Genomic DNA, 26,466 nt, shown 5'->3' with positions numbered 1-26,466 from the left:
CACTGGCATGACTGGTTTCACTTGAATAAACCTCCCAACGTGATATTTAATCACTATGCAAATTGGACTCACCCAAGGTTTGATGTGATTCCACAATTGACGTATAACTCAAAGGTTCTGACAGGATTCTACATCAGTGGAATTTGCCTAGTGGGTTGCCTAATTTGTCTGATGTATGAACTATTGTATGTTTGGGTGGAACAGACATTGAACCTGGTGCATGAAATCCCATAATTTAAATAAAGCAACACCGTTGTGGCAAGCAATATTCAAGCACCTATCTCACCACGCATTTAGCAGACAAAATTGAGACAACATATCAAATCTGATAATTCCTCAGTATCAATTATGAAACCTTCATAAATTATTGCCTGATTTATGTAATACCCGAGCAGTACCACAAATGGAAATCCGCCCATGTTCTTTAAGTTTTTACTTTTCGCAAGTTCATATGTCACAAGTCTCACGTGCACGCCCTAAACTGCAATAGGGGCGCCACCAAGCGGAATTGCCTATTTGCACTATATATTATTAGCTCACCCTGCGTAGCATGAGAGCTATTGAATTCCTCTTGTCCGTCTGTCCGTCTCTCCGTCTGTCCGTCTGTGTGTTCACGAGTTTTTTGCATCAATTGATGCTAATTAAAATCCCCTTGCCCATTATTGAGCATCTTAATCGCACCATTGGTATCGAACAATCCGTGGCGCAATTGGTGCGAATCAACTTAGGAAATCGATAGGGAAAAGACTACAATTTTGGAATTACTAGCACCTTTGGGGTCGAATAATCGGTTATCGAAAATGATGCAAAATAATTGGGATAATATATGCAAAACGCACCAAAAGTGCTAAGTAACTGGAAGAAATAATTACACAATTTTGATTAATCAGTATGCAAATGGTGCGAATCAGCTGGGAAAATTGATCGACAGTGGAGTACAATTTTGGAATAAGTAGCACCGTTGGTATCTAACAATCCATTGATCAAAATGATGCGAAACAATTGGTTACATTGATCCAAAGCGCACCAAAAATGCCGAATACCTAGAAGAAATGATTTCAAAAATTTGACAACACGATCGTATTGTTTCCTGACAAAAATCCAAATTGTGTCAGAATTAGATATTTATTTTGTTGCCTTACTCTGCACTGTTGATGCAAAATTGTACCAAAATCCTACATCTGTTGTCCGATTATAATGCACCATTGATGGAAAATTATGGAAATCTTATACTTATTTTGGGCGCTTGTTCGGCACCTTTGGTGCAAAGTAATATCCTAATTAAAATTACAGGGTGAGCTACTTCCAACGTTACTACGGTTTATTAAGTTTTTTCTAAGTAGATAATAAATAAAACCTTATGTTTACAATGAATATAATTCACGGGGTAGAAATTAAAATTTGAAATTTGTTTGAGTACCAGTAAAAACAACTGTTTTTCTCAATTATCGTCGTTATGTAAAGTTTTCATGGTTCAATAAGTTTTGCATTCTGGGACCACGATTTAATAAGGATGCTCAATGTTTAAAATTTCGGCCAAACAAAAAAAATAATTTCTTTTTAATTAGTGCGGCCTTAATTACGGCCATTTTTCTTCCGGTTCAATTAATTTTATGGCAATCAATTAATTTACATTGTGCAAGTTTATTATTTCCGATGAAATATTTATTATCGCAGTTGTTGTTGTGTCCTAATTACACGACGTGCATGCCATGATTCTGTCATTCCATCCGATTTCTTCGAGGTTGTCGTGCGAAGGGGTGCCGGGGTAGATGTAGGTGCTGTCCCCGTTGCAGCTGCTATCGTCGAAAACACGGATGCATCCCCCTTTCGTGTCAATGGAGGAAATCTTCCTGTCCCAGTATCTTCCCCAACCTTCGCACTTGTAGTTGCACCGAGTGTTACTGTACTCTCCTGCGAGGAAAAAAAGCGAAAAATTACACAAACGTACATAAATATGTTGTAGTAGTCGTACATATGCACTCTAAATAAAATTTAGTAAAATTTGAATCGTTTTACAACTGGTTGAGTATAATTTACTCAATGTTGTATGATCAATACATACTCAACAATGGGTAGATTTTACCCAAAGTTGAGCAAATTTTATTATCCAACTTGTCTTATCTACAAATTGTAGACTACAATTTAAGTTTACAAAAAAAATACACCAAAATTTTTAAAAAAACTAAGAAAAAACTTATAATTTATCAAACTTTGCTAAATTTTACTACAATTTATTTATTGCATTGTTGTCTCAACTTACCCTGGAAGTAAGCGTCGGCGTAGATTTTTATATCCACGCCATTCACGACGGCCACAAAGAGTAAGATGAGTAGAAATGTGAACATTTTTGAGCAGTTTTTCAATATGTTATTCGAGCTGGTGAGGAGTTCATTTTATACCCAGATCGGTTAAAGTGGAAATTATCGAGGAAAAACCTGGTGTCGTTATTAATCACTTTTCAAAATTGGGACGAATACATTAAAATGCTCCAGGTTTGTACATATAGAATTTCTGTAATATCAGGTAATAATTATTGTAATTTGCATTTATGAAACAACAGACTGCTAAAGTGACAAGTATTTAAAATGTGTTTTTAATTGCGGATTGGATTGATTTATTCCAGAATTTGCGTACACAAAAATATGTATTAGAGAAATGCAAAACATGAATAAATAATTTCAATTCGAATAAAAGTGTTACACGGACCAATTACATATGCATGACTAAGAGATTTAACAATTACTAAATTGGAGAGAATATTTCACGTCATCTACGTACATATAATACGTGACATATGTACATATTTAGTAAAATCGTTTCACAATATAGCATAATTTATTGTGGACTTTTATTGCCGATTAATAAAATTTAATACGGCAAAACAATTATGATAATAAGTACATATCTATTTACAATTTAGTGAATTTGAGTAATTCTACGGATGTGGGGTTTAACTAGCGGCATATGACGTACATACACTGTTTATCGGGTATTGCGATCCGGATATGAAATCCGGTATTGCATCAATACCAATCGGTATGCATATGTACATATGCATGTGACTCTAATAAAAGGAATACCGTACTGTATCAAGTCAGTAGTAAAGTTATCCCAGAACAGTACACGGTGTCCTTTCCAAATAGGTAAGCTTCACCAGCTGTATTTTAGATTTTCGAAGTTCCATCAAAAATATTTCACAGGGCATGAAATTAGTGTAATAGAAACGAAATTTTGAAAACAAGCTGCCCCTACATATCCGCTATGGACATTTTTTTCTAGGTTGGGGTCCATAGATCACAGATTTTTTGGCATCTTTTGAGTTAAGAAGCTGAAATTTAGAATTCTACAGTGTCTTGAGTGTCGCTAGGCGGCATTTTCTAGCGTTAAGGTTTCATGTCGAAAATGAACTATTTTCCCCACCTCGATTGTGAAGTACAATGTCAAGTCTCACATGACCCCATAAATGGCGTATCGTTAGAAAGGTCTCGATAAGTGGATTCAGATTATATATACTTTGTTGGGTCTGTCACCGCCCCCTGAGTATTTAGAGGCCGATGAGTATTATTTAATTTTCGTCAGATGAGACTTGATCTTGTTACTCAATGATCTTTAGCAAATGAAATAATTTTAACGTGGCATTGGATGCGGGGTTTGAGTTTGAATTGTTGTGTCTCAACTTTCCCTTCCTCCATGTATTCAAATGGCGATTTTGAAACATGTTCATCGCCTTTCGTTTTTTACAATATGAAGATTTTAATGCACCTAAAAATCGGTAATTTTTAGGCTTACAAAGTTAGGAGATAAAAATTTGGAGTTTTTTGTTTAACCAGGAGATAAATATAAAATAGATGAAAAATAAACAATAAAAATTAAATATTTCCTCATTGAAGAAAAAAATATAAATTTTTATCTCCTAACTTTGCAAGCCTAAAAATTACAGATTTTTAGGTGCATATTGCATATTGTATTGTAAAAAACGAAAGGCGATGAACATGTCTCAAAATGGCCATTTGAATACATGGAGGAAGGGAAAGTTGAGACACAACAATTCAAACTCAAAACCCGCATCAGCTAGCATGCTATTCTACCTTAATACCCAATAGTAACAAATTTAATAAAGGGAAATCAATACTACGTGACTATACAAGACTTCAAAGTGCATATTTAGTAATAAGCGTTGAAAAAGGAACGAGAGTTTGTGTTGCTACTTTATTAAAATTTCCGAATAATTTAAGAAGTGTGGATAGAAAGTTGAAATTCGAAATATTGGCTTCATTGATTATATGAATCGATATGATTAATATGTCGTAACATATACACCCTGACTCGGGCTATATCAAGCTACACTGGAATTTTGAACCTTCTCTATATACACAAATAAATGTTCACATCCATTCATTTAATGATAAATGAATAAATTATTCATTCAGTACAGAAAAATTAAATGAATATTTCATTCTGATCTTTGAATAAATGAATGTTGAATGAATATCTATTCAATTCATATGAATGAATATTTTTTTCATCATTCATGTTTAACTCAATGCATAATACATAGGGAAAGTTGAGAAATTCATCTAATACTGTGTATTTTGAAGAAAATGAATAATGAAGGTAGGGTGACCATATTTGTCCTGACTAAAACCGGGACATTTTTTGGCCGAAATTTTTTTCCATAATATCCAGTGTTTGGCGAAAAAATTTGCCATAATATCTAGTGCTTGGCGAAAAAATTTGCCATAATATCTAGTGCTTGGCGAAAAAACTTGCCATAATACCTAGTGCTTGGCGAAAAAATTTGCCATAATATCTAGTGCTTGGCGAAAAAATTTGCCATAATATCTAGTGCTTGGCGAAAAAACTTGCCATAATACCTAGTGCTTGGCGAAAAAATTTGCCATAATATCTAGTGCTTGGCGAAAAAATTTGCCATAATATCTAGTGCTTGGCGAAAAAATTTGCCATAATATCTAGTGCTTGGCGAAAAAATTTGCCATAATATCTAGTGCTTGGCGAAAAAATTTGCCATAATATCTAGTGCTTGGCGAAAAAATTTGCCATAATATCTAGTGCTTGGCGAAAAAATTTGCCATAATACCTAGTGCTTGGCGAAAAAATTTGCCATAATATCTAGTGCTTGGCGAAAAAATTTGCCATAATATCTAGTGCTTGGCGAAAAAATTTGCCATAATATCTAGTGCTTGGCGAAAAAATTTGCCATAATATCTAGTGCTTGGCGATTCAGATATCACTGAATTTTGAGAATGAGCCAGGAGAGGAAATTAAGTAAATATTGCATGCATGTTACTAGTATTTATGCACTAAAATGTACTTTTTCATCAATATTTTGGCGAAAAACTGAAATAATTTAATTTTTCTCGACGATTTAAAAAACCGGGACACTTTATCAAAACCGGGACATTTTCGCGACGCCGGGACAGGGTTTGAAAAGCGGGACATGTCCCGGCTAAACCGGGACGGATGGTCACCCTAAATGAAGGAATGTTGAATAATTAATGAATATTTATTTTGCAAATTATGATTGAGAGAGTAAGGAATGAATATTTTTTAAAGGCTTTGAAAAATGAATAAATATTTTGATCGGAAAAGTTTAGACTTGACGTTTACACAGAAAAAGAAACCGACGTGTAATATTGTTACACAAGCTATGACTCTGGCTAAAAACCAAGTATGATAAAGAGTCTTTATTAAAGACTCTCACTCATCTCAATCCATAACAAGTTGACATGCACATACAATTTTTGATATTACAATAAAATGTGTCAACGTGATTCACACGTGATCCATAATTCAACCAGAGTTAATTAATTGATAATTGATAATCAAGTCACTGCGGAGAAATTCCATTGTGATGTTGAAAATAAATCAAGAGTATTTTGCTTTGCAGAGTGCAAAATTGACCACGGCCTTGCTCTTGGTTGCATGTGATGCTTATTTATCATGTCGAACTCGGTAGCATGTCTCGTTTTCGTGTTCAATTAATAAAATTCCGACTCATACCACTTACCACTGATAGCCTTGACATTGATTGATGAATGATGACACAACGCCTTTGTTAATTTATTTATAATATTGTCCACCCCAACTCGTCAAAGTATTTAAGCTCCAACTCAGAACCCGATTTAACCAGTCGTTGCTGTTTACTACTACCAATTTTCCTTCTTTAACACAGTTTAACACTAACGTCATGATTATTGTCGGCTTGTTGGCCCTCGTGGCATGTGCTAATGCTCACACTGCAGCTTTTGCACGGGGCATGTACTGCCAAGGGGGACCCAATCCGGGTCAAGATGATTCAAACACTAACACCGCTGTAGCCCCACTTTACAATTTACCGAGATCGCAATGGTGGTTCCAAGCCGACCGAGGCTGTGACAGGGTCCCACCTGCACCTGGCGTGTTCCTTGAGCTCCCTGCTGGTGGTTCTTTCACCGTCGAGCTGGCCCATAACCGGGCTCAAACCACGTTGTCGTACGACGGACAGTTCACTTCGCAGTGGCCCGACGGTCAAGAACATCCCGAAGACTGGAAGGGACCAGGAAATCCTCCAGATTGCATTCAGGAAGACGGGGCCTTGCACACAAATAACCAGAGCATGGCGGCTGGGACGGCGTTTGCTATCAGCTACGTGTCTGACATATCTGCCGTGACGATGGAGAATTTAGTTGTTTTCTCAGTTCTTCCCAAGTAAGTAAAAACTGCCGAAGTATTTATTTCTCCACATTGTATTAATTACAAAATAATCTGTCGGTTTGTAGCACCCCATGGAAACGTATTGCCACCTATGCCGTCCCTCGTGACCTTCCATCTTGCCCCGCAGATGGGTGCACGTGCGCCTGGCTTTGGGTTCCAAAGGGATGCGGAGAGCCTAATATGTGAGCGAATTTAAAGCTGTGGAACAATTTAATGCCAAATTTTCATTAGCGGTGTAATTAAAATGAAATTACTAATCTATAGGTACATGCAAGGATTCAAATGCAGGGTGACTGGATCAACCTCCACGAGGCGACTTGCCCCAGCCCAGCCACCCAGGTACTGTCCCAACTTCAACGAATGTACCCGTGGTGCCAAGCAGATGATTGTGACCCGACGTAAGCTCAACACTAATGCAATGATAAACAGTTTAGCAGGATGATGGGTAATTCATCTGTAAAATATTTAATGCAGAGGCTGAGGGCAACAATGTTGAGGTTCCTCAAAATGACTTTGTGTCATACAGTGCTGATTGGGGATTCTCACCAGGTTAGTTGGAAGCAGTGCTAGATATGTATAGTAATTATGCATGATTACATGGGGGTTTAATATATTTTAGGTGCCCAGAACGATATTTTCGTTTAGTAAGGATGTAGCATGGCTGACAAAATTCTTATTTGACATGGCCAATTTTATGAATTGTAAAACTCGCATTCTAAAATAAATTAATTTTCTTGTACAAATTGGAAATTAAAAAAAACATTCTGCATTATTTACCTTCGATGAAGTTAGACTACTTTATTTGGTGCACCTATTTATTTGTCAACAACAATGGCTTATGCTAATAAACATAGTAATAAATTTACTAATCGTTAGTAAATTTACATTATCATTTAAAACAAAAAATAAATACCCTTGTGCACGCTATCAAAACTTTAATTTGCCAATTTTTTAAAAATTTGATCCATCAAATCTTAGTAATCCGCATTTTCAGAATCTGACACCTTTTTCATCAGTGTTCGTAGCAGGAACAGATCGTTAAAGAGACAACTGAATGTTTTCCAGGAGAATAGGATCCATGACAACACTGCCCTTCAGCAAATGGGTTCATGGCACTTGAACAGGAACATGTTCCATTCGTAATGCATCGCTTCACCTGCAGATAAATTAGTCCTTACATACATATTTCATCTCGTTTAATCTGCCCGTCAAAACTTTTGGGAATTTTTAAAGCGGTGGCTATTTTGTCCAACCCTTCTATCAAATGAAATTTAAATTGATATTTAAATTAATGTAGTTTAAAACCTTATAGAAATTGATTTTCTTTAGCTTTATTAGACCAACAAGGCGACTTGGTTGATGAGTAACCTGTCGTGTGCATTAAATACGTAACATATTTTTTTACTGTAATTTCTGGCACATACAGTTAGCAAAATTATTAAGTGGACCTTTTGCAGTTATGACAGAAATCTTAGTGTTTTAACATTCTGGAAATGTATCAGGATTACAAAATATATCTATTCGACACGAACTTTAATGGAGATTCCAGAAATCATATACATGAAATGCTAAAACTGTAACAGTTTTCACAATGTTATAGATGGGGCCACAAAGATTCCAAAATGCAGAGATGCATAAGATGCATAAGATGCATAAAATGCATAAGATCTACTTCAATATGAAGTTAAACAGTTATATAATAGTTGAGAGTAAAATGTTTTTGTTGTGAAATGGAAATAATTGTTGCATTTATTTAACTCTGATTTAAGAAATGTGAGAATTACATAATATTGAAATTATTTTACTTTAGTGGACGCTTAACACCCCATGTGCATATAAATGAAATCCACCGACTAAAATTTGCCTTAAGCATATAATAATTTGCTCGAGAAATAAAAGACTATGCACAATTAATAAATCAGGAACAATAATCTCCAAGGGGGTACTATAACAAAGTAATAACTCCATGTGCTTACACTTTGTCATCCCATTTCTTCCAATCTTCCAATTTCTATCACTATCCAATTTCTTCATTCGTACCATATTTATGTAGATGGTGATATTTTTATAACCATTACGCTTATATTTGAGAACGATTCAGTCTCTTTAAGTTTGTCCATCCAGTCCTAAATTATCGTTCCCTGCGTTCCTTCCATAAATTATCCTTCCGCCAGCAGTGTTGCCAGAAAAGTCTGTGACAAATAATATTTACATGATTGTGTACTATTACAAATTCTAGGAATTAAATTAGCTGGTCAAGAAACCGTACATAGTTGGAGCAGATGCCTTCCAGTTGACTTTCTCCACCACTTTTTTTCATTTCGCACCACCACCCAATCAAGCCAACGGGCTTGAATACGTCTTAACTACATACATGCATCTTAAATACTCCAATTACCCAAAAATATTCATCCCCTTATGATATCTTTAAGACGTGCTCAATGTTAAGAAACATCTGAAAGATATCTTTGGACATTTACATAAAATTCTTAAAGATATGGTAGTGACCGATCTGGAAGTTATAAAGTACAAGAAAAAAGCTGTTCAGCTTAATTAAATGTGACAGAACAATGGCATATGCCGACACCTCATTCTCTGTCTGACTCTGGACAACATAACGCATCAATCAAACCCCGCAAAAGTATGTTGGCAAGTGCTGGCTGCAAAATTCTGGGCAGCACTACATATTAATAAACAATGTCCAAACCTGATTGACTGCTATATACACACTTAAATTAAAAAAACTTGATTATGTACAAATGGTGATGTCATTCTTAAGTATGTAGCCAAGCCAACCGTGATGCTATCATGATTCGCAGACATGTTGATCACGTTGCAGATTCACTACACACCTTCCTAAGTGGATCAGGCGGATCATAAATACCAAACAACGGGACATGCTACAGCCCAACTTTATTTTGAGATAGCAACCAACCCAATTATTTATTGTTTATCTCGTGACAGTGATGGATTCTCGGGTTGTTTGTCAACTCACGAGTGGTTTGCAAATTGCTAGGGTTCGGAAAAGGAAAAAAACATTTTATCAATTTAAATTTGTTTTAAAGCTACGCCTGAAATGGCGATCAATCTGCAAATTGTATTTCGCAATATGCGTAAGGTAAGTAAATGTAGGTAAAACAACAATAAAAAGCACAAAAAAGAGAAGGACAAAAATAGACAAAAAGATAGCAAGAAAAAAACTAGCTCAGCAATACAGCTTATTTTTACTTTGGTCTTTTACCGAGCACTGCGAATTACTAAACAAATTCAATAGTTTCAATCCGTCATTGTCATCAGGGAGAAAGCCGGCAGAGGGACGTGTCTGTCATAATTATTGCTAATCAGAACGTATTTTCGTATGTCGGTCAAACTCTGCAGTATCATGCAAAATAAACCGTTCAGACCATAAGATATCCAGTAATTGGATGGAGCTGTGCGATTTTTAGGCACCAATGATGATAATTTAGTACAATTCTATACCCGTTAATGGGGTCATAGGGTTAGCAGTGATTAATACGTTGGCTAGTTCTGAAAGCAAAAAGCACACGATACGCTGACACGTCCAGGGTTCCAAACTGGAAAAATATGTCACAACTTGCCTGTGATAAAAGTATCCATATAGGTGAAATACGTTTGGAGCGGTATGCATACATACTTCTGAAGTAATTATATCTATGTGCCCCCCCCTCGGTAGTGGAAATATCAGTCTAATTGCGCGTTGACCAAATGTAAGTAATCACCCACGTCACTCGTATCTCTCTCATATCTCTCTCGTTTCAACCGACAGGTTCAAACCAATTTGGGAAAATTGGAACCCTACCAAATTCCAGTGGAATGTAAGCAAATAAGTAATCACGATCACGTCGTCCGCAACTGCTGCTCTACTACTCATCTCACTCGACCCGACTATTATTAACCGATTTATCATCCACCCAGATAGATATGAAGCAACGACACTCCTGTTAAATCCACAGAATTCCGCCGGGTATATAAAGCCCTTCACGCTCCACACATCGCCACTGCCACTGCCACCCTTATCCCGTCTCGTGTCACCAAAACAAAGGACAAAATGCGTCTCTCCCTCCTCCTCTTGGGGCTCCTCGCCCCGTCCCTCATTCTCGCCGCGGATCCCTGCAATCCCCGCTACTACCCGGATGGCATGGTCTGCGTGTGTGACGAACTCTGGTGCGACACCATCGATCCCCTCACCCCCACGCCGAACGGAATCGTCCAAATTTTTGAGAGCGATCGCGACGGAAACAAGCGCTTTGTCCGCCGCCTCCAATCCTTCAACGGGACCGAAGACCCAGTCGGCCAGGTTTGGAACGTCATCCTTCAACCGACCACACTCCACCAAGAGATGCTCGGCATTGGGGGCTCCTTCAGCGACGCGGCCGCCTTAAACCTTGGTCGACTAAGCCCCAAAATGTTGCGGGATGCGTACACCTCCTTCTATGGCGCCACTGGGGCTGAATTCGCGTTGGGAAGAATCACAATTTCCGGGTCGGACTTCTCCACCCGGCCGTATTCGTATGACGACGTGGCAGAAGACATTGGCCTGGACTCGTTCGGCTTGGTGGATGAGGATCTTTTGTTCAAGGTGAGGTCAACGTTGGATACGTCCAACATATTTCGATACATAATCCAAGTCAACGTATTTTTCATGATTTAGACAAACCCTAAACTTTATGAAATGTTTATAGATCCCACAACTCAAACTGGCCAAGGAGTTGGCCGCTCAACCGGTTAAATGGTACGGTTCCTCGTGGGCGCCTCCAGCCTGGATGAAAACGAACGGGATCGTCAATGGGAACGGGACTTTGAGGGATGGGCCTGGTTCTGCTATTTGGGAGTCTTATTCGCAATACTTGGTCAAGTAAGGGATCAAATTACTCTTCTTCTTTTGCTGAAACATTTTATAAGTGGAGATATTCTACTCATTTCTTTAGATTCTTGGACGCATACAAGGCCGAAGGCGTCGATCTTTGGGGAATGACAGGTTGGCTTGAGTACAAATATACTAATTAATTAATCAACCTATTAATCTCCTCCCTTTATTCACCCTACAGTTCAAAACGAGCCCATGACCGGCTTCTCAGAAACCTTCCCCTGGAACACGTGCGGCTTCACGGCCGCCATGGAGCGTGACTTCATCGTCCAACATCTCGGCCCAAACCTTCGCTCCGCCGGGTACAATACCCCGACCAATTTCTCCCTCATGATTCTAGACCACGATCGCGTCCACGTGCAGAACTGGACCGAGACCATTCTTGCGGACCCTGTCTCGAACGAATTTGTGGCTGGAACGGGTGTCCACTGGTATGGCAGCGACTCAGTCCCGGTCTCCGTGTATGACGAGATTGTCGCCAGATTCAACAAATTCGTCCTCCTCACCGAGGCCTCCATGGTCTTCGGGGAGGACCCGGTCGGTCTTGGGAGCTGGTACTTGGCCGAAACTTACATGCAAGACATCGCCTCCACGACGCAACACTCCGTCGCGGGATGGACGGATTGGAACTTGGCGCTCAATACGTCGGGTGGTCCCACCTGGGCGGGAGTTAGTGAGAGGTCAGCACCCATTATTGTGAGCGATGATGCCACAGAGTTCTACAAGACGCCGATGTACTATGCGCTTGCGCATTGGAGCAAGTTTGTCGTTCCGGGATCGAGACGAATTGCGACGGTTCCAGTGTTTCCGGTAAGATGGGGATTTATTAAATTATTATTATACCCGGGAGTTGAGCCCTAATTTACTTTCGATTTAATTTTCAGGGTACTTCCGATTTCCGTGTTACCGCCTTCCTCCGCCCGGATGGTAGCGTGGCTATCGTCTCGTACAATATGTTCGAGGATGACCAGGTCCTCAACTTGACGGTTCCAAACAAAGGAACGATTAAGATCCGAGTGGGTGCCAAGTCTTTCAACAGTTATTTGTATTATTAGACTTAATCTGGCTATCTTAATCTAAAAGCGTTTTTATTAGAAAGATAAAGTTGAAATAAAACTGGTCATTCGTTCAATCCTGTGTTGTCACTGCACCAATTTCCTCCAATTTTTGTATATGCACGTGTTTATAAATATGTTTTACACTCTCTTCTTAATTTTAAGATAAGCTATGTGCAATAATTTTCAAAAACTGCAGTCGGTATGGAGTTCATATGTACTACACTGGTAAATTATCAGGCATCTATAATATCAATTTTTGCGAAATATAAAAATGTTTTGAAGGTTTTCGCAGACGAAAAATTCATATCGTATTTGTGTATACTGTGAGCATAAATTTGCATATTCAAATTATCAAATTAACATATCGGTTAAATTCAGTCGCTAATTTGTAATTAAACATACGCTCTACTTTCGTATTTATGTAAAAAACCAGAAATTATTTTTATTGGTGAATTACTTGATGTTAGAGAGCTTTAAATATTTAATGTGATAATATGATTGTTGACATTTCACAAATGTTAATTACGGATAGTTCTTCGGAAAATATATAAAATTTAAAAAATAATACGAGATAAACTCTTACATACACATACATACATAAATAATGCTAAAAAAATATTTGGCAAGCAAGACGACGGATATGCTGAATTAGCCTGAATAACAAAGTTGCTATAATTTGTATCACATATTTTTAGAGATAAATATATTTATTGCAAATTATATTACCGAAGGTCAAATGCCACGACAATTTTAGACAGGAGGCATCTCAATTCTGCAAAAGACTGCTCACAACGGAACTTTTTTTCAAGCCACTCCGGGATTTTGTAGCGATTTTAATATATCAAAAAATTCAGTCAAGAATTATGTATGAATCCCGTGGCGCTTATCGTTCCATTGAATGGTCCCTTTGAAGAGGAATGTTCGCGGTATGGTTCAATTTTTGAGTGAATTTACTCTCATCTTTTCGACCACGGGGCCAGACAACAGGGCAGACGATTAATTTTGACCCCCTATATTTTTCATCAACGGAACGATAATTGTCACTTGAGTCCTAATTTTTATGTTGATTTTTTTATATAATTGGCTACTAAATCCTGGTGTAGCTTTAAGAAAGATTCCATCGTCAGGTTGAAGAATTAAGTCGTCAAAGCAAATTATAACATTGTCAATACAACAAAACATTAAGACTATAATTTTTACAACGAAAAGGTTGTCCTAAACTTTTAGACGTCAATAAAGAGGAAGCCAGGTATGCATAGCATCGCAAAAAATTTTAGGTTCAAATATTCATGATTTCCTACATAGCATCACTAATATCGTAAAAATATTATATTTAGGAAATATGTAGAGGCTAAGCTACGTATATAAAACATATTTAATACGTAATCATTTAAAAAAAATCAAGTGACCCCCTACAGAATCCAAATATTTACTAACCCTCGCAAAAAAACATGACTAATATGAAAACCTGAATACCCTCATACATAGAATATCAGTGCAGGTTAACTATTATATTAGCAATTCCCAACTTTGATAAGTATGTAAATTCGTCAAATTCGTATTCAAATCAAGTTTTCAACTTCGGCTAAGTACTAAATAAATAAATTTGGTGAAGAATCTACCCATTGCATTGTCCTCACATAATATTCCATTTATTTAGAATCCTAAAGATCATGGCAGATCTTATATTCAAATTCGCCGACTCCTACGCCAAAATATACAATCGGTTGCCTCGCTTGGCTATCGAATATGATTCAAAAACCCGTCGCTACATCGCCATCAGCAATATCAAGAAACTTCTGGGATCCATATTTAATTGTTTGGTAATCATGTGGCTTTTTACGGAGGGGCCGAAATTGTTGCAGTTTTTCTATCTCGTACACCGTTCAGTGGAACTGGGTCACTTCCCTACGATGTTGGAGGAACCGTTCGCGTCGCCAACGCAGCTGCTGTCGATAGCGATAATTACTATAACATCCGGGGCTGCGCCGATACTCGCCGGGATTGCGTATCTGTTCAACACGGACATTGTAAAGTTCTTGAATGAGCTTCTCAACCTGGAGGATGACCTGGTGCAACGTGGTATATTTTAACCCTTTAAACTGTAACGACGACAATAATCGTTTTATAAGAAATGGTTTAATTCGGGAGTACGACAAACGTCGTCCTGAAAAATCGTGGTCATGGTGCGGAAGGAAGACAATTGTCGTATCTAGGAGGTCATTGATTTTCACCATTTTCTCTCCGCGACCTAAAATTTGTTGCAATTTAGAGGGATTTCTCCTATGCCAACACAATGCTAAATTTGAAGATTTTCTTCCCAAAAATTTGGATATTTCCCTATACAACTCTATGTTAAATTTTTGATTTTTCAGTTTTTCGAGTTTTATAGAACACTCCTGAATTTCTCGTCCCCCGCCATGACCACAACATACTTATAGATTTAATGCATTTTTTTGTCGCTAATCATACACGTTAAAGGGTTAATTTCGTTTCATACATATTTTTCACTTTCTACATTTTGTGCATTACATATATTGATATTACATATATGAAAATATATCCTATTCCTCTACAGGTTTGGAAAGGGAGGAGATCAAACGTACGAAAAAATTTAAAGGAAAACTCTCCCCCACAAGTAAACTCTTCATGGAGCTGGTTCAACTCATCCCATTCTTTGTCCTTTACATGGCTCCAGCCTTAGTTGTTTTCGGCATGTACAATAACTTGGACCCGTTCCATTTCATTTTCTACTGGTCTCCAAAATATAGACGGGAAAACGTCATAATCCGAATGTCTATAAATATCTGCTCTTTCGTTGTCCTCACACTTGCGGCAATATTTGATGGCCAAATCCTTCTCGGCATGGGGATGCTTTTTGCAATGGCAGCCTGGATATTACTTCGCATCGTGTGCCTGATTGAAACAGATTATACGGAGCGACGAGTGTGGATGCGCTCAGGGAGGGAACGGAGGTAATTGTTGCAAACTCATCTTCTTGCCAAGTGATATGTATGAGTGACAATCCCAGGGAAGGAAAAGCCCTGGGTTTTGCTATTGGAAACCCATACCCTGTGGTCTTACCGGTGTGCGGATCTTTGCCCCCCATTAAAAGCTACCCATGAAATGCTACCCATTATATCCTACCCCACCCGTTATCATTTTCTTCTTGCTAATTAAACCAAAATGGATACCCCGTTTTGCGTCATAGTGCAACAGCACAGTTATTGTTTATTTAAGCAAAATTAGTCACATAATAAATTCTGAAAAAACGAATCGAAACACAAAATTTCGTAAAATCAGTCTAATAATAAATTCTCAAAAAAAACAATCAAGCTGTAAAAATTTTACTGCGGATACGATAGGATCTTCCGATTTTACGAGATTGTGTGCTTGGATTCGTTTTTTCAGAATTTATTATGTGACTAATTTTGCTTAAATAAACAATAACTGTGCTGTTGCACTATGACGCAAAACGGGGTATCCATTTTGGTTTAATTAGTAAGAAGACAGTGATAACGGGTGGGGTAGGATATAATGGGTAGCATTTCATGGGTAGCTTTTAATGGGGGGCAAAGATCCGCAAATCGTCTTACCTGGGTTTTGCGGGTAGTCGGGGTAAACTTAGCCAGTGTCTCATGTGGTACATAAGTTGTAAAAAATATATTTCTCAGTAATTTCGCAACAAAACAGCTTAGTAATTATATTTTAATAAGTAATGCATTTGTAACGTCCAGTAATGTCCAGTTTGTAAACTTTCAAAACCCCGACTACCCGTGGGCACTGTTCAAATTTTGCTTACCCACAGAAACTCGCAATACCCCAGTACACCCAAAAACCCTGGACAATCCATTATTGGAACAAATTATTAGGTTATTGGCCCGATTCGGGTTAAGTATAATTTGTGATGAACCCGATAGAATTTCTGCTCATTATGATCTAACAAGACTCATGTTATATGACATCGTTTTATTTAATTTATGAATGCCCCTCTAACTTTTTTCCCCAGGGCAATAATCATCTTGTACAACCGAATCCTTCTACTTCTCGTTGGACTTGCACCACCACAATCGACCATCACGCTCTTCGCGGTGGTCGGATGTGCCATCGTCATCGTTGTGCTCAACATCATGTCGATCACGATGTATGCCACGTTGCCATTCAATGTCTACATGATGGGACCAACCTTTTCCATCGGGCTGGTCTTGATTCTTAACGCCATCTTGAAATCTGTCTCCTACTACGAGATATTGAGTAAGGAGATGCTGCATCGCTGGAAAAACGACGCACGGCTGGTAGCTTGGGGCATCCTGAAGGAGCACGGTCGGCGGGTAGTTGCCATGAGGCCGATCCTCGTGTACATAGGTGTCTGGCGGACGAACCTTCTTCAAATCAATATTGAGCTTTTGTGTCGATGGAACGCGGCCATTGTGGACGCCACGATTACGGTGTTGCTAACGAACACGTGATTTGTCGATAATTCGACAACTTTATTTGTGCCTCCCTTTTCTGGTTTTAAATTGTTAAAGTAGTTTTCTGTTTATATTTACAATAATGAGGTGTAAATCCTTTCGTTATTTAAAAAAAATTTGTTTATGCAGCGATGTACTTAACAGGGCCCCTATGGGTTTTGCCCGCAATATTGTGGAAATGAGCCATCATTGATATTGGCCAGATAATTCTTTTTTGCCACTTAAGAATAAAGCGAATTAAAATTTGCCTATTTAAAATTTTTAACCGAAAACGATTTTATTACTCTGATTACTTAATCTGATTAATTTTACGTTTTTGCCTTCACGATTTCAATTAAGCGGTTTCAAATGGCAATTTGCATTTACATAGTTGAAAACCAGGCAGCCAACTCTTCCACTTGCAACTTGCCGTCCTTATTTGTGTCAGCTTTTTTTATTATTTCTTCAAACTTGAATTTCCCCTTTTCCCCAAACAGGCCTGGGTCGAAGGCTCTCATTGCGGCAACACCAGCTTCGTACTCACCCGCTGAGATAACTCCGTCCCCATTCTTGTCGAAATGCTTGGCAACGGTGAGGCAGTAGGCTTGAATGTCGTGCAGGCTTTCGAACACTTTTATGATATCGCTGACCCGAGCTAGTTCATCTCCGTAGGGGACACGGAAGTAATTTTTGTACGCTTCGGCTTGTTTCGGTGTGGTCGGAATGCCGACGGCGTTGCAGAATATGATATATTCAGAATTGTGGATTGTGCCGTCCTTGTAGGATGGGAGACTTTGCAGGATCCCCTTGAACTTTTCCAGCTCTTCTGGGGTAAATGGCTTCTCCAGTAGGTGGGATTCCCCCATGGCTGCTGCGTTTAATGTGAAAATACAGAGTGGTTTAAATGTCGGGTTACAATGGATAATTTTTCAGTGGGAAAAATTCACAAATCTCCATTAGTTAGCGAAATTTTGCCTTTTGAAATTTAATATTTAAAAAATTTTGTTATAAGTGTTCCATAAGTTGTTTTGATAGGAATTAATAAAAATCTCAATGCCAAATCCGTAACTAGTGGAGATTTGCGAATTTTTCCCATTGAAAAATTTTCCATTATAACCTGACATTTAAACCACCCTGTACATATTTAAATATGGACAAGTTTTTTATTATTAATTAAGATAAAAGTTCTAAGATCTATTAATTAAGTTCATCATTCGAAAGGCTGGTGGCCATGTTAAAAGCATTGGGAAAATGGCAGGTTTTGGTGCAGCTCTTGCCAAATATTTCGCGAAAACGTGATTTTGCACCGCATGTTCTATGACAAAGTTTTAGTTTCATTAAATTATCTGTCGATTAAGGCTATTCCGAAGTAAATCGAGAGTGGACAGTAGTTGAGGTTCCCTTGTAAGCGGTAGCAACTTTTATACCAATAAATCAATGCCTGCGTAACTTTACCAGATTTCTAACGGTGTAGCATCGTACAGCAATCAGAATTTTGGCCGGTAGCCACAAAAGCTTGAGTGTGAAAGAACAAGGAAGAATTTGACGAGGAATGCATGGATTCCGAGGACCCATGTCCTCGGAATTTTACATGTTATGCAAAAACGAGGAAACACGTAAACCGTTGGATCGGATTATGGAAATTTATGTTCCGACTTTGATCTGCATCAGGTCGATATTACGACAAGGCGGAATACGTGCGTAGTATTGACATGGAAATTGCAGTGGAGCAGTGGAAACAGTTCGTGAAATGTTCGACTTGCCAGCGTAAGTTCCAACCTTACCAACCTTATCAGTAAGATAAGGTTGGATAATCAGCAGTCGAAAATACTGATATTAACATTCCGAATCAGAAAATGAGACGCCATCCTAAAAGATAAAAAGGAGATGGTATTGAAGAGCAGAAAGAGATTAAGGGATTACCTGTATTTTTGTATCTTTGTGCAGTTTAATCGATATTTTTGTTCTAAAATTTCGGATTTTTCCCTATAGCGACCAATGTTAAAAAGTGGATTTTTCGTGATTTTCGAAAAAAACTCCAAAATTTGGAAACTGGTTGAATAAATTTTTATTTGTCTTTTTTAGAGGTGAAATGGATATGGAAATTATACAATCCATTGATTATGGATTGCAGGGCCGTAGGAGCACTGGTTTTAGGTGGAGAGCACTCTCCAGGCCGGACGGCCCGAAGGGCCGTACCGGCCGGGTGATGCAGACACTAGATATTATTGACCCTCCTATGTACATGTTAACTTATACATAGAACCTAACGTCCCAAACCAACGCTTACATAGTTATAAATTGAATCTTGATTTTGTTCACTTCTGAAAAGTTTCAGTGATCTCACAAAATGACACAATACTCAAACTTAAGCCTTCTGTGACGATTTCTGTAAATCGGTTGAGGTAACATAAGATAGATAGTCCTGCAGTTGAAAAAATTTCAAGTTTGAGTTAATAACCTTATCAAACAATTTTTCATATGTAATTGAAAAGACCGTGATACTATCAATCGAGCATTAATAACTTAACCATTCTATCTGTGTCGACCCACTCATGCAAAATGTTGGTGTCCTATGACTATTTCGAATATTTTGCATTAAATACTTACCCCATAGCACTAAATACATGATCCCTACTTCACCAAATATTTTTTGGTCTAAACGACCTTTAAGTCTTTCATAACAATGGCGAGGAGCATGTTCCTCTTTAATTTTTTCAAAATCTATGAATGCGTTCTAGCATTTCCGAGCGAAAAAACTGATTTGCATGCGTTACCTTTTTTCTAGGAGCTTTAATTCACGAAAGTGGGGTGTTACAAATGTTAATACGCTTCTGTCAAACAGTGGACAAGTAGAAATTGAATTCTGAAAACGATAATCAAAATTGTCTTAATGTACATAACTTATTCAATAATTTCTTTTTCGTGAAATTTGGCAATCAAGTCCCATCTCTGCGACATCCGAAATCTTGAGATTTGGAAAACCGGTTTGAAATTGGGTTTTTGCAAATTTAAGTAACCCGATTATATGTTCTGTGAAAAACGGTTCCAAACCGTTTTTAAAGGCCCTGTATTAGTAAGAATTAAAAAAACTTTCTCAGTACAGTAATAAGCTATAATTTAATTTAAAATCAAATTTAAATATGAACTTGAGATTTTCGGGAATTTTAAATTTATGTATATCAGAAATTAAAAATATTAGACAGAAGATAAAGGTACAGTTTTTACAAAAATATAGACTTAACCAATCATGAAAATTCCGAACCGATTTACTAATTTTCACGCACGTTGGAACGCTTAAAATAATGACTGAAAGATATACGAAATAAGAAAAGTCCTTGGAAGTTTTTTTATCGGATAAAAAGCGATGCATTCTTAAAGTTAAAAACAAGGGCCGTCATATGGAACAAGTTTCGCCTTAGGAAAATATGCTTGTGGGGTAAAAAAATTATTAAACCCTTCCACGAATAAATGGGGCACCCTCTGTATTTGTGACGATAGCCGTAGATAAGAAATAAGCGACAGAAATCCGCTGTATCAATTTTAATAATTTTGCACATAAAAGGCCGGACCAGAATTTTACTCTCCAGGCCGGACCAAGGACAGATACGGCACTGATGGATTGGATTGGATAATCGGAGATCTGGATTGGATTGGATGGAATTTTGGTTGTGGAAAAATTATGAATTGTCGCTGTCTGACTTTCTGTTTAGAAATGATAACCACAACGTTATGTCATTCTTAATATTTTAAACTCTATTTATCTACTTAATGAATCAGTTAATCAGGAAAATTACAATTGTTTCGTAATTAATTACTTTTTAATTACAAAATCGCAGATGTATGTAAATGTATTGACCAAATTTATTTATAAGTAAGTTTAGATGATAACCTTTACTCTACCAAATTTTTCTGGAATAGGGTGCTGTCCTTGAATTACGTAACGAATGAAGGGGGAGGGGATGGTATCGTGGCTATGTACGCCATGAAAGGGGGGGAGTGTGGGAGTCACCAAAAACAATTTAAAGCGTTACGTAATATAAGAACGGTCCCTTGGTAATTAAAATCAATTACCAATTAGTCTGGAGGTTATAACTAATCTCAAAATTTGTACGGACAAACCAAATTTTGAATAGCAATTACACGTTAAATTCGTGGTTATATTTTCAAACGTGTGACTAAATAATCTAGGTCCAAACTGCAATTGTAGATTTTGTGACAAAAGGTTGCCACATTTTCCATGGAACATTGGAACAAAGTGTAAATGCATGAAATTCATGACGCGTGGAGGAGGAGCAGAAGAGAGAAACATAGACCGATTTCGTTCATATTATTATTCATGCACTAAACAGGGTTCCGTCTGCTCGATTTTTCAACAAAATAACTTACAAATCGTAAAAATTTCAATAACGTGCTTTGTCCCAGGATTCGCGATGGGTTTAACTACTGTCCAAGACGAACGTTAAAAAGTGGCTTTAACCGGTTTTGTGCACCAATTTAGTTTTGGGCGTCCAAAATGTCAAGAAGTGTCAAAAATACGGAATGGTTTATTAGATAACTTTGTTAAAATTTCTAATAAGAGAAAACGTTAAAACAAAAGGTTTTCCAAATTCGTGGTATGTATTAAATAAATAAAATGCTCAAAGTTATGTAATAAGAGATGCATATCTGTGCATAGATTTGTAAAAAAAAGTCGTTAATAAAGAATTTGTAACGGTTTGCCCCATTTTCCATGTGGATCGCTTTTTGGACATTTTTGTGTGGAGGCTAGTCCAAAAAGAGTTTGGGACTTCCAAAACGAAACACTGAACGTACCGAGAAAAAAAATAATTTACATAATTTTGAATTTACATAAATTGCATGTACATATTTGTATTTTACCTACTTTTCAATACAAATAAATGACGAGTGTTTTTTCTTCTTCTCTCATAGCATTTTTTTACCACTCGCACTCTGTGAAACCCTGTTCCTTGCATATTGGGTAACTTTGAGACAGCCGGGACGACTCGATCTCTCAGCCGTTCAAAAAGCAACAGAGAAAATTCCCGATGTAAACACAATTTACTTCATACTTATCTACATATTTCGCAAGATTGCAAATTATTCAATTCTACGGGAACAACGGGAAACTCTCTGTCCTAGTTTAAGGTAGGTTGTCCTCCTTATTGTTCAGTTCAACACCAATTAACTTGGTTTTATTGCTTTACAATTCATTCTTTGTCACCTAAATAAATAATTGTAAATTAAGGAAGATTTGAAAACTGGAGAAATAATTTTACCAGTTTGTTTCTCCAAATAATTAATTATTTGCTTCGTAAGTTGACAGTCCTCTCTTTTACAATTCTTAATTCGTTCCCCCAATTTTATTACAATATTTATGTATTTGACATGTATTTATTGTATTTTTTCTCATTTTATTTTCCCAGAAATGGAACCACCCACTCTAAAAAATCCATACGTCCGCCTCCATCGGGACCCTTCCATAAACAAATTTCCCCTTCCTCCCCCCACCCCCATCGAAAAGACCAATTTCTGCCTCATTTGCGGGGGACACTCTTCTTCTGTCGACGCCGGCGACGCCATCCTCAGCAGTCGCACCTTGAACGAATCTCTTATTTTAAAGGTGTCCTCACCTCCTCGCGACCCTTTCGAGCCACCTTGTCGCCCAGAAAATACAATAATTTCATGTCAAACACGTCCACGTGTGAGGATTGTTTCGCCCTCGTTCGCGACATTTGGAGGATGCACAGACGAATTATTTCTGCACAGAAGGAGCTCGACGCTTTAGTGGAGAAAGGCCGGGGCAGATTTATCCAGGCGGAGAAGAAAGTGAGGAGGAAATGTATGTAAATTTAATTGAAATTATGTATAATTATGCAAGAAATTAAAAATTGCGATTAATTAATAATTACAGGCAGCCGGATTGAATCGTTACACTCGCCAAACTCTAGCGACAATAATTCCGAAAAAGAAGTCGTAAAATCGGAAATACTTTATGACCAAGAAGATGGAAACCAAGCCAAAAGTACAACAAATCCTGTTTCCATTATTCAGCGAGAAAGAGAGAAACTCAGATTCTTGTGGTTATCCACCACCGTCGCCCTCAGGGGCGTATCCTCTGTACTTTATCTCTCTCTCACTATGTAAAAGTTGCATCTCACCAATTCTCAATTAATTAACCATTCAGGATTAATTAAATCTTGGCTTATCAAAACCATGATAACCCTTTAATTTTCGCAGAAGCTTTTAATTTGAGGCGAATTGAGTAAAATATTCGGTTATCTGAAAATAGATAAGAATGACCATAAATCTGTAACATTAATTTTGAAATAGAAATCGTCATTACAAATTAAGATAAGCTTAAATTTTCAAATTTAGTGTGATTTAGATAAACGAAATTTGCATATCTTGAAAATAGATATTAAATTGATAAGACCCGTAGCTCTAATTTCAACTGTGAATATATCATTATTATAAACTCTGACAAGCTGAAGATTTTAATTTGGAAAAATTTGGACGAACGAATTTTACTTATCTGAAAAATTGATAAGCCTCGAGATAAGCTTCTTAGTGTCCACTTTAGAGTGGATGTAATGTAACTATGTACAATTTCAAATTTAGAGCGATTTTGCAATTTAGTTTTAGATATTGCCAATTTTCATAACTTCGGTACTTCCATTTATATATCTCATTAGTGGCTTGTTACGGCTCTTGCCTTATAAATCACTCCCACAGAAACTTTGATCGCAAAAATCTCAATGTTGCAAAACTTTCTCTTCGGACAATAAAAGCTTTAAATGTTCGTTTTTTGAAGTAGACAAATCTGGCATTAGGTTGTCAGAAGAGAAAGTTTTGCAACACCGAGTTTTTTAATGATTTCCATGTAGGTTAAAATACCGCCAATTTTCGAATTTTGAAACTTTTGATGCACCAAAATGTCTGTATTCATGGGGGAATTCAAATCTCAAATACAAGTTGAGATCTAATTATTGTTGTACCGAGTGTATATTAGCTTTCTCATTTTCCCTAATTTGTCTTCTCAATTTTTGAAAGGGGGGTGGTTGAAGATAATTCAAAAATAGCTATGCTACAATTAAGCTTAATCCCGTATTTGTATTTACAATTTTTTTTTGTTTAATTCTGTGAAATCGATGCGAAATGGATGTGTACTTTTGGCTCGTCTTGCATCAGAAGACAACAGTGATTTCGAGGAAGTCATATTTCCCGAGGAAAATTCGCAAGAAAATTCTGAACCCGACGGAACGATCGAAGTCGAAATTTGTGAAACAATTGGGGACGATAATTATTCACAAAGTGCATCATCATCCAGTGACGAAGAACAAGATGATTCGCAATCCCTGTAAAAAATTTGCCAACTTTATATACATAATTGCACATTCCACATTTGCATATATTTTTTAACAGTGCAAATTTATGTTTTACTCCAGCAATAATTCCAGTGGTGACGACGAAGGTTCCGATTTCGCTTCCTCCTCCGATGAAGAATACGAAGGTGATACGAGAAGTGCAAAAAATCCGCGAAAAAAAAGTTTGCATAAAAGAAAACGTTCCCGTGGGAAATATTTATGCTCATCCTGCGGGAAAGAGCTGCAAAGTCGGAAGGCCCTGGTTGCCCATGAGCTCAGAGTTTGCCACGTGCCCGTCGAGAAGAGATCGGAGGACTCGGGGACTTCACACTGCACGAGTGCGCCACCTGCGGAGATAAGTTCCTCGACCAGAAAGATTTGACGAGGTACATATTTGCATATATGCGAATCCTATTAAATATGTAAATGATTTTTTCACCGTTTTATGCATACAATTTTCGCAGTTTTTTGCAAGAAATTTCTTTAAAATTTTCGGAAATTCCCTAAAACTTTGGAGCAGTTCCTATTTAGCAATGTTCCCAGAAATTTTCAAAAAAACTTGCAGGGTGTCCAACCTACCGGTCTGGACGTATATGTGAGTTTAGGCAAATATTGACCAAAAAAATATAATTAAATGCATTCCTCATTAAACTCTTACATACTTATTTTAACTAAATTGTCTCCCATTTTGCATTTCTTTAATACAATTTGTGAAAAATAGTCCTGCAAATTTCCATCTTTTTTGCAACTTTTCACTTTCCCTGTTATATCAGTGCAAATCCTATAAAATTTTCATCTCTTTTTTGCAAGTTGAATGTTCTTTATGCCGTTATTGAATGCAAAAATACCATGCATTATGTATTTTTCGGAACCTTTCCTCCACCACGTGCTAAATTTTATTTTACCCCATTTTCTTTCCAGGCATTATCTCACTCACTCCACCCTAAAAGCGGTGACCTGCCCGAAATGCGGGCGATCTTTCAAACACCCCGCCAACCTCGCCACCCATCGTAAATTGTCTTGTCAAGCGGTCCAAATTGACGCCGACGTGCGGAAAAGACGGCTCGACCGAGACGCCCTCCAGCGGTCCTCGTGCACCCAAAAGTGCCCCCACTGCCCCCGAAGGTTCCCCTCCGCCCCCAAACTGGCCGCCCACGTAAAAAAGGAACACCCCGAGGGAACCCAAGCCGTCGAAAAATTCGCCATCTGCGAAATCTGCGGCGCTTCCATATCCGCCAAGCGCGCCTCAAACATGAGCGAACACGTGAGTCGGGTCCACTTAAAAGTGGCGCGATCAACTTGTAACAAATGCGGGAAAGGATTTTTCAATAAGCTCGAATTAGCGAGTCATTTGAAAGTTGGGTGCGACAAGAAAGGCGCCGGAAAGCGGAAAAGAAAGCGACCACTCCCCCGAGTGGAAGGGGATGAGGAGGAAATGAATGCAGAATAATTTTGTGAGCATGCGCAGCACAATAAATAATTTGAGAATTATCACACAGTTTTTAGTCTTTTTCGAATAAATACTATACAAATAGAATTTTATACTCCAATGAATAAATGAGAAAATTATTGAGATTCCTTGCTGATTATATGTACTAATTTCTTGTAAGCTAATCATTTTCATCCACGTATAAACATAGATACGTTTAGAAATAAATAGTTGGAAATTTGGTTAAAATAGTAGCATGCTTACAATATTCATATTGCCATAGTTTTTTTACGTCTGCACAAATTAACTTTTATTTTCACACTCGTAAAATATTACAAACAAATCAATCTCATAGAGAAAATTTTTGTCACAAAATATTTATTATATTCGGAAAATATTATCGTTCAAATCACTAACTAAACTTTATTAATTGAAGGGTAGCAAATTAACTTAAATATATTCATATTATTTAAATAAGAATCTTATTATTACCATACTCACAATGCAAGTCTTTTACGTGTACAACTTGTACACGTAAAAGACTTGCATTGTGAGT

General features: G+C 37.5%; 5 protein-coding genes across 5 annotated transcripts; 3 read left to right on the top strand and 2 right to left on the bottom strand.

Annotated features, from left to right (window-relative positions):
- Positions 1-1,534: 1,534 nt before the first annotated feature.
- LOC110860159 lies at positions 1,535-2,458 on the bottom strand. The gene is made up of 2 exons (XM_022109219.2): positions 2,264-2,458; positions 1,535-1,914 (listed from the first exon to the last, which is right to left on the bottom strand). Exons 1-2 carry the CDS (start codon positions 2,346-2,348, stop codon positions 1,691-1,693), a joined length of 309 nt encoding a protein of 102 aa, XP_021964911.1. The 5' UTR covers positions 2,349-2,458; the 3' UTR covers positions 1,535-1,690.
- A 581-nt stretch (positions 2,459-3,039) lies between these two features.
- LOC110860135 lies at positions 3,040-7,489 on the top strand. Its single transcript, XM_022109196.2, has 6 exons — positions 3,040-3,146; positions 6,197-6,711; positions 6,783-6,899; positions 6,982-7,115; positions 7,192-7,266; positions 7,337-7,489. The coding sequence occupies exons 2-6, from the start codon at positions 6,212-6,214 to the stop codon at positions 7,360-7,362; spliced, it is 852 nt and encodes a 283-aa protein (XP_021964888.1). The 5' UTR covers positions 3,040-3,146; positions 6,197-6,211; the 3' UTR covers positions 7,363-7,489.
- Positions 7,490-10,720: 3,231 nt separating this feature from the next.
- LOC110860119 (lysosomal acid glucosylceramidase) lies at positions 10,721-12,737 on the top strand. Its single transcript, XM_022109181.2, has 5 exons — positions 10,721-11,317; positions 11,421-11,593; positions 11,667-11,716; positions 11,787-12,415; positions 12,490-12,737. Exons 1-5 carry the CDS (start codon positions 10,787-10,789, stop codon positions 12,658-12,660), a joined length of 1,554 nt encoding a protein of 517 aa, XP_021964873.1. The 5' UTR covers positions 10,721-10,786; the 3' UTR covers positions 12,661-12,737.
- A 4,760-nt stretch (positions 12,738-17,497) lies between these two features.
- Positions 17,498-17,980, bottom strand: LOC110860072 (calcium-binding protein 2-like). The gene has a single exon (XM_022109138.1). It carries the CDS (start codon positions 17,978-17,980, stop codon positions 17,498-17,500), a length of 483 nt encoding a protein of 160 aa, XP_021964830.1.
- Positions 17,981-22,099: 4,119 nt separating this feature from the next.
- LOC110860126 (glutamic acid-rich protein) lies at positions 22,100-26,070 on the top strand. Its single transcript, XM_035859974.1, has 6 exons — positions 22,100-22,262; positions 22,541-22,956; positions 23,029-23,139; positions 24,306-24,474; positions 24,563-24,867; positions 25,403-26,070. The coding sequence occupies exons 2-5, from the start codon at positions 22,800-22,802 to the stop codon at positions 24,861-24,863; spliced, it is 738 nt and encodes a 245-aa protein (XP_035715867.1). The 5' UTR covers positions 22,100-22,262; positions 22,541-22,799; the 3' UTR covers positions 24,864-24,867; positions 25,403-26,070.
- Positions 26,071-26,466: the final 396 nt, after the last annotated feature.

Source organism: Folsomia candida, unplaced genomic scaffold, assembly GCF_002217175.1.
Source record: "Folsomia candida strain VU population unplaced genomic scaffold, ASM221717v1 Fcan01_Sc029, whole genome shotgun sequence".
NCBI classification, from domain to species: Eukaryota; Metazoa; Arthropoda; class Collembola; order Entomobryomorpha; family Isotomidae; genus Folsomia; species Folsomia candida.
This window is presented reverse-complemented; position numbering and strand designations above follow the sequence as displayed.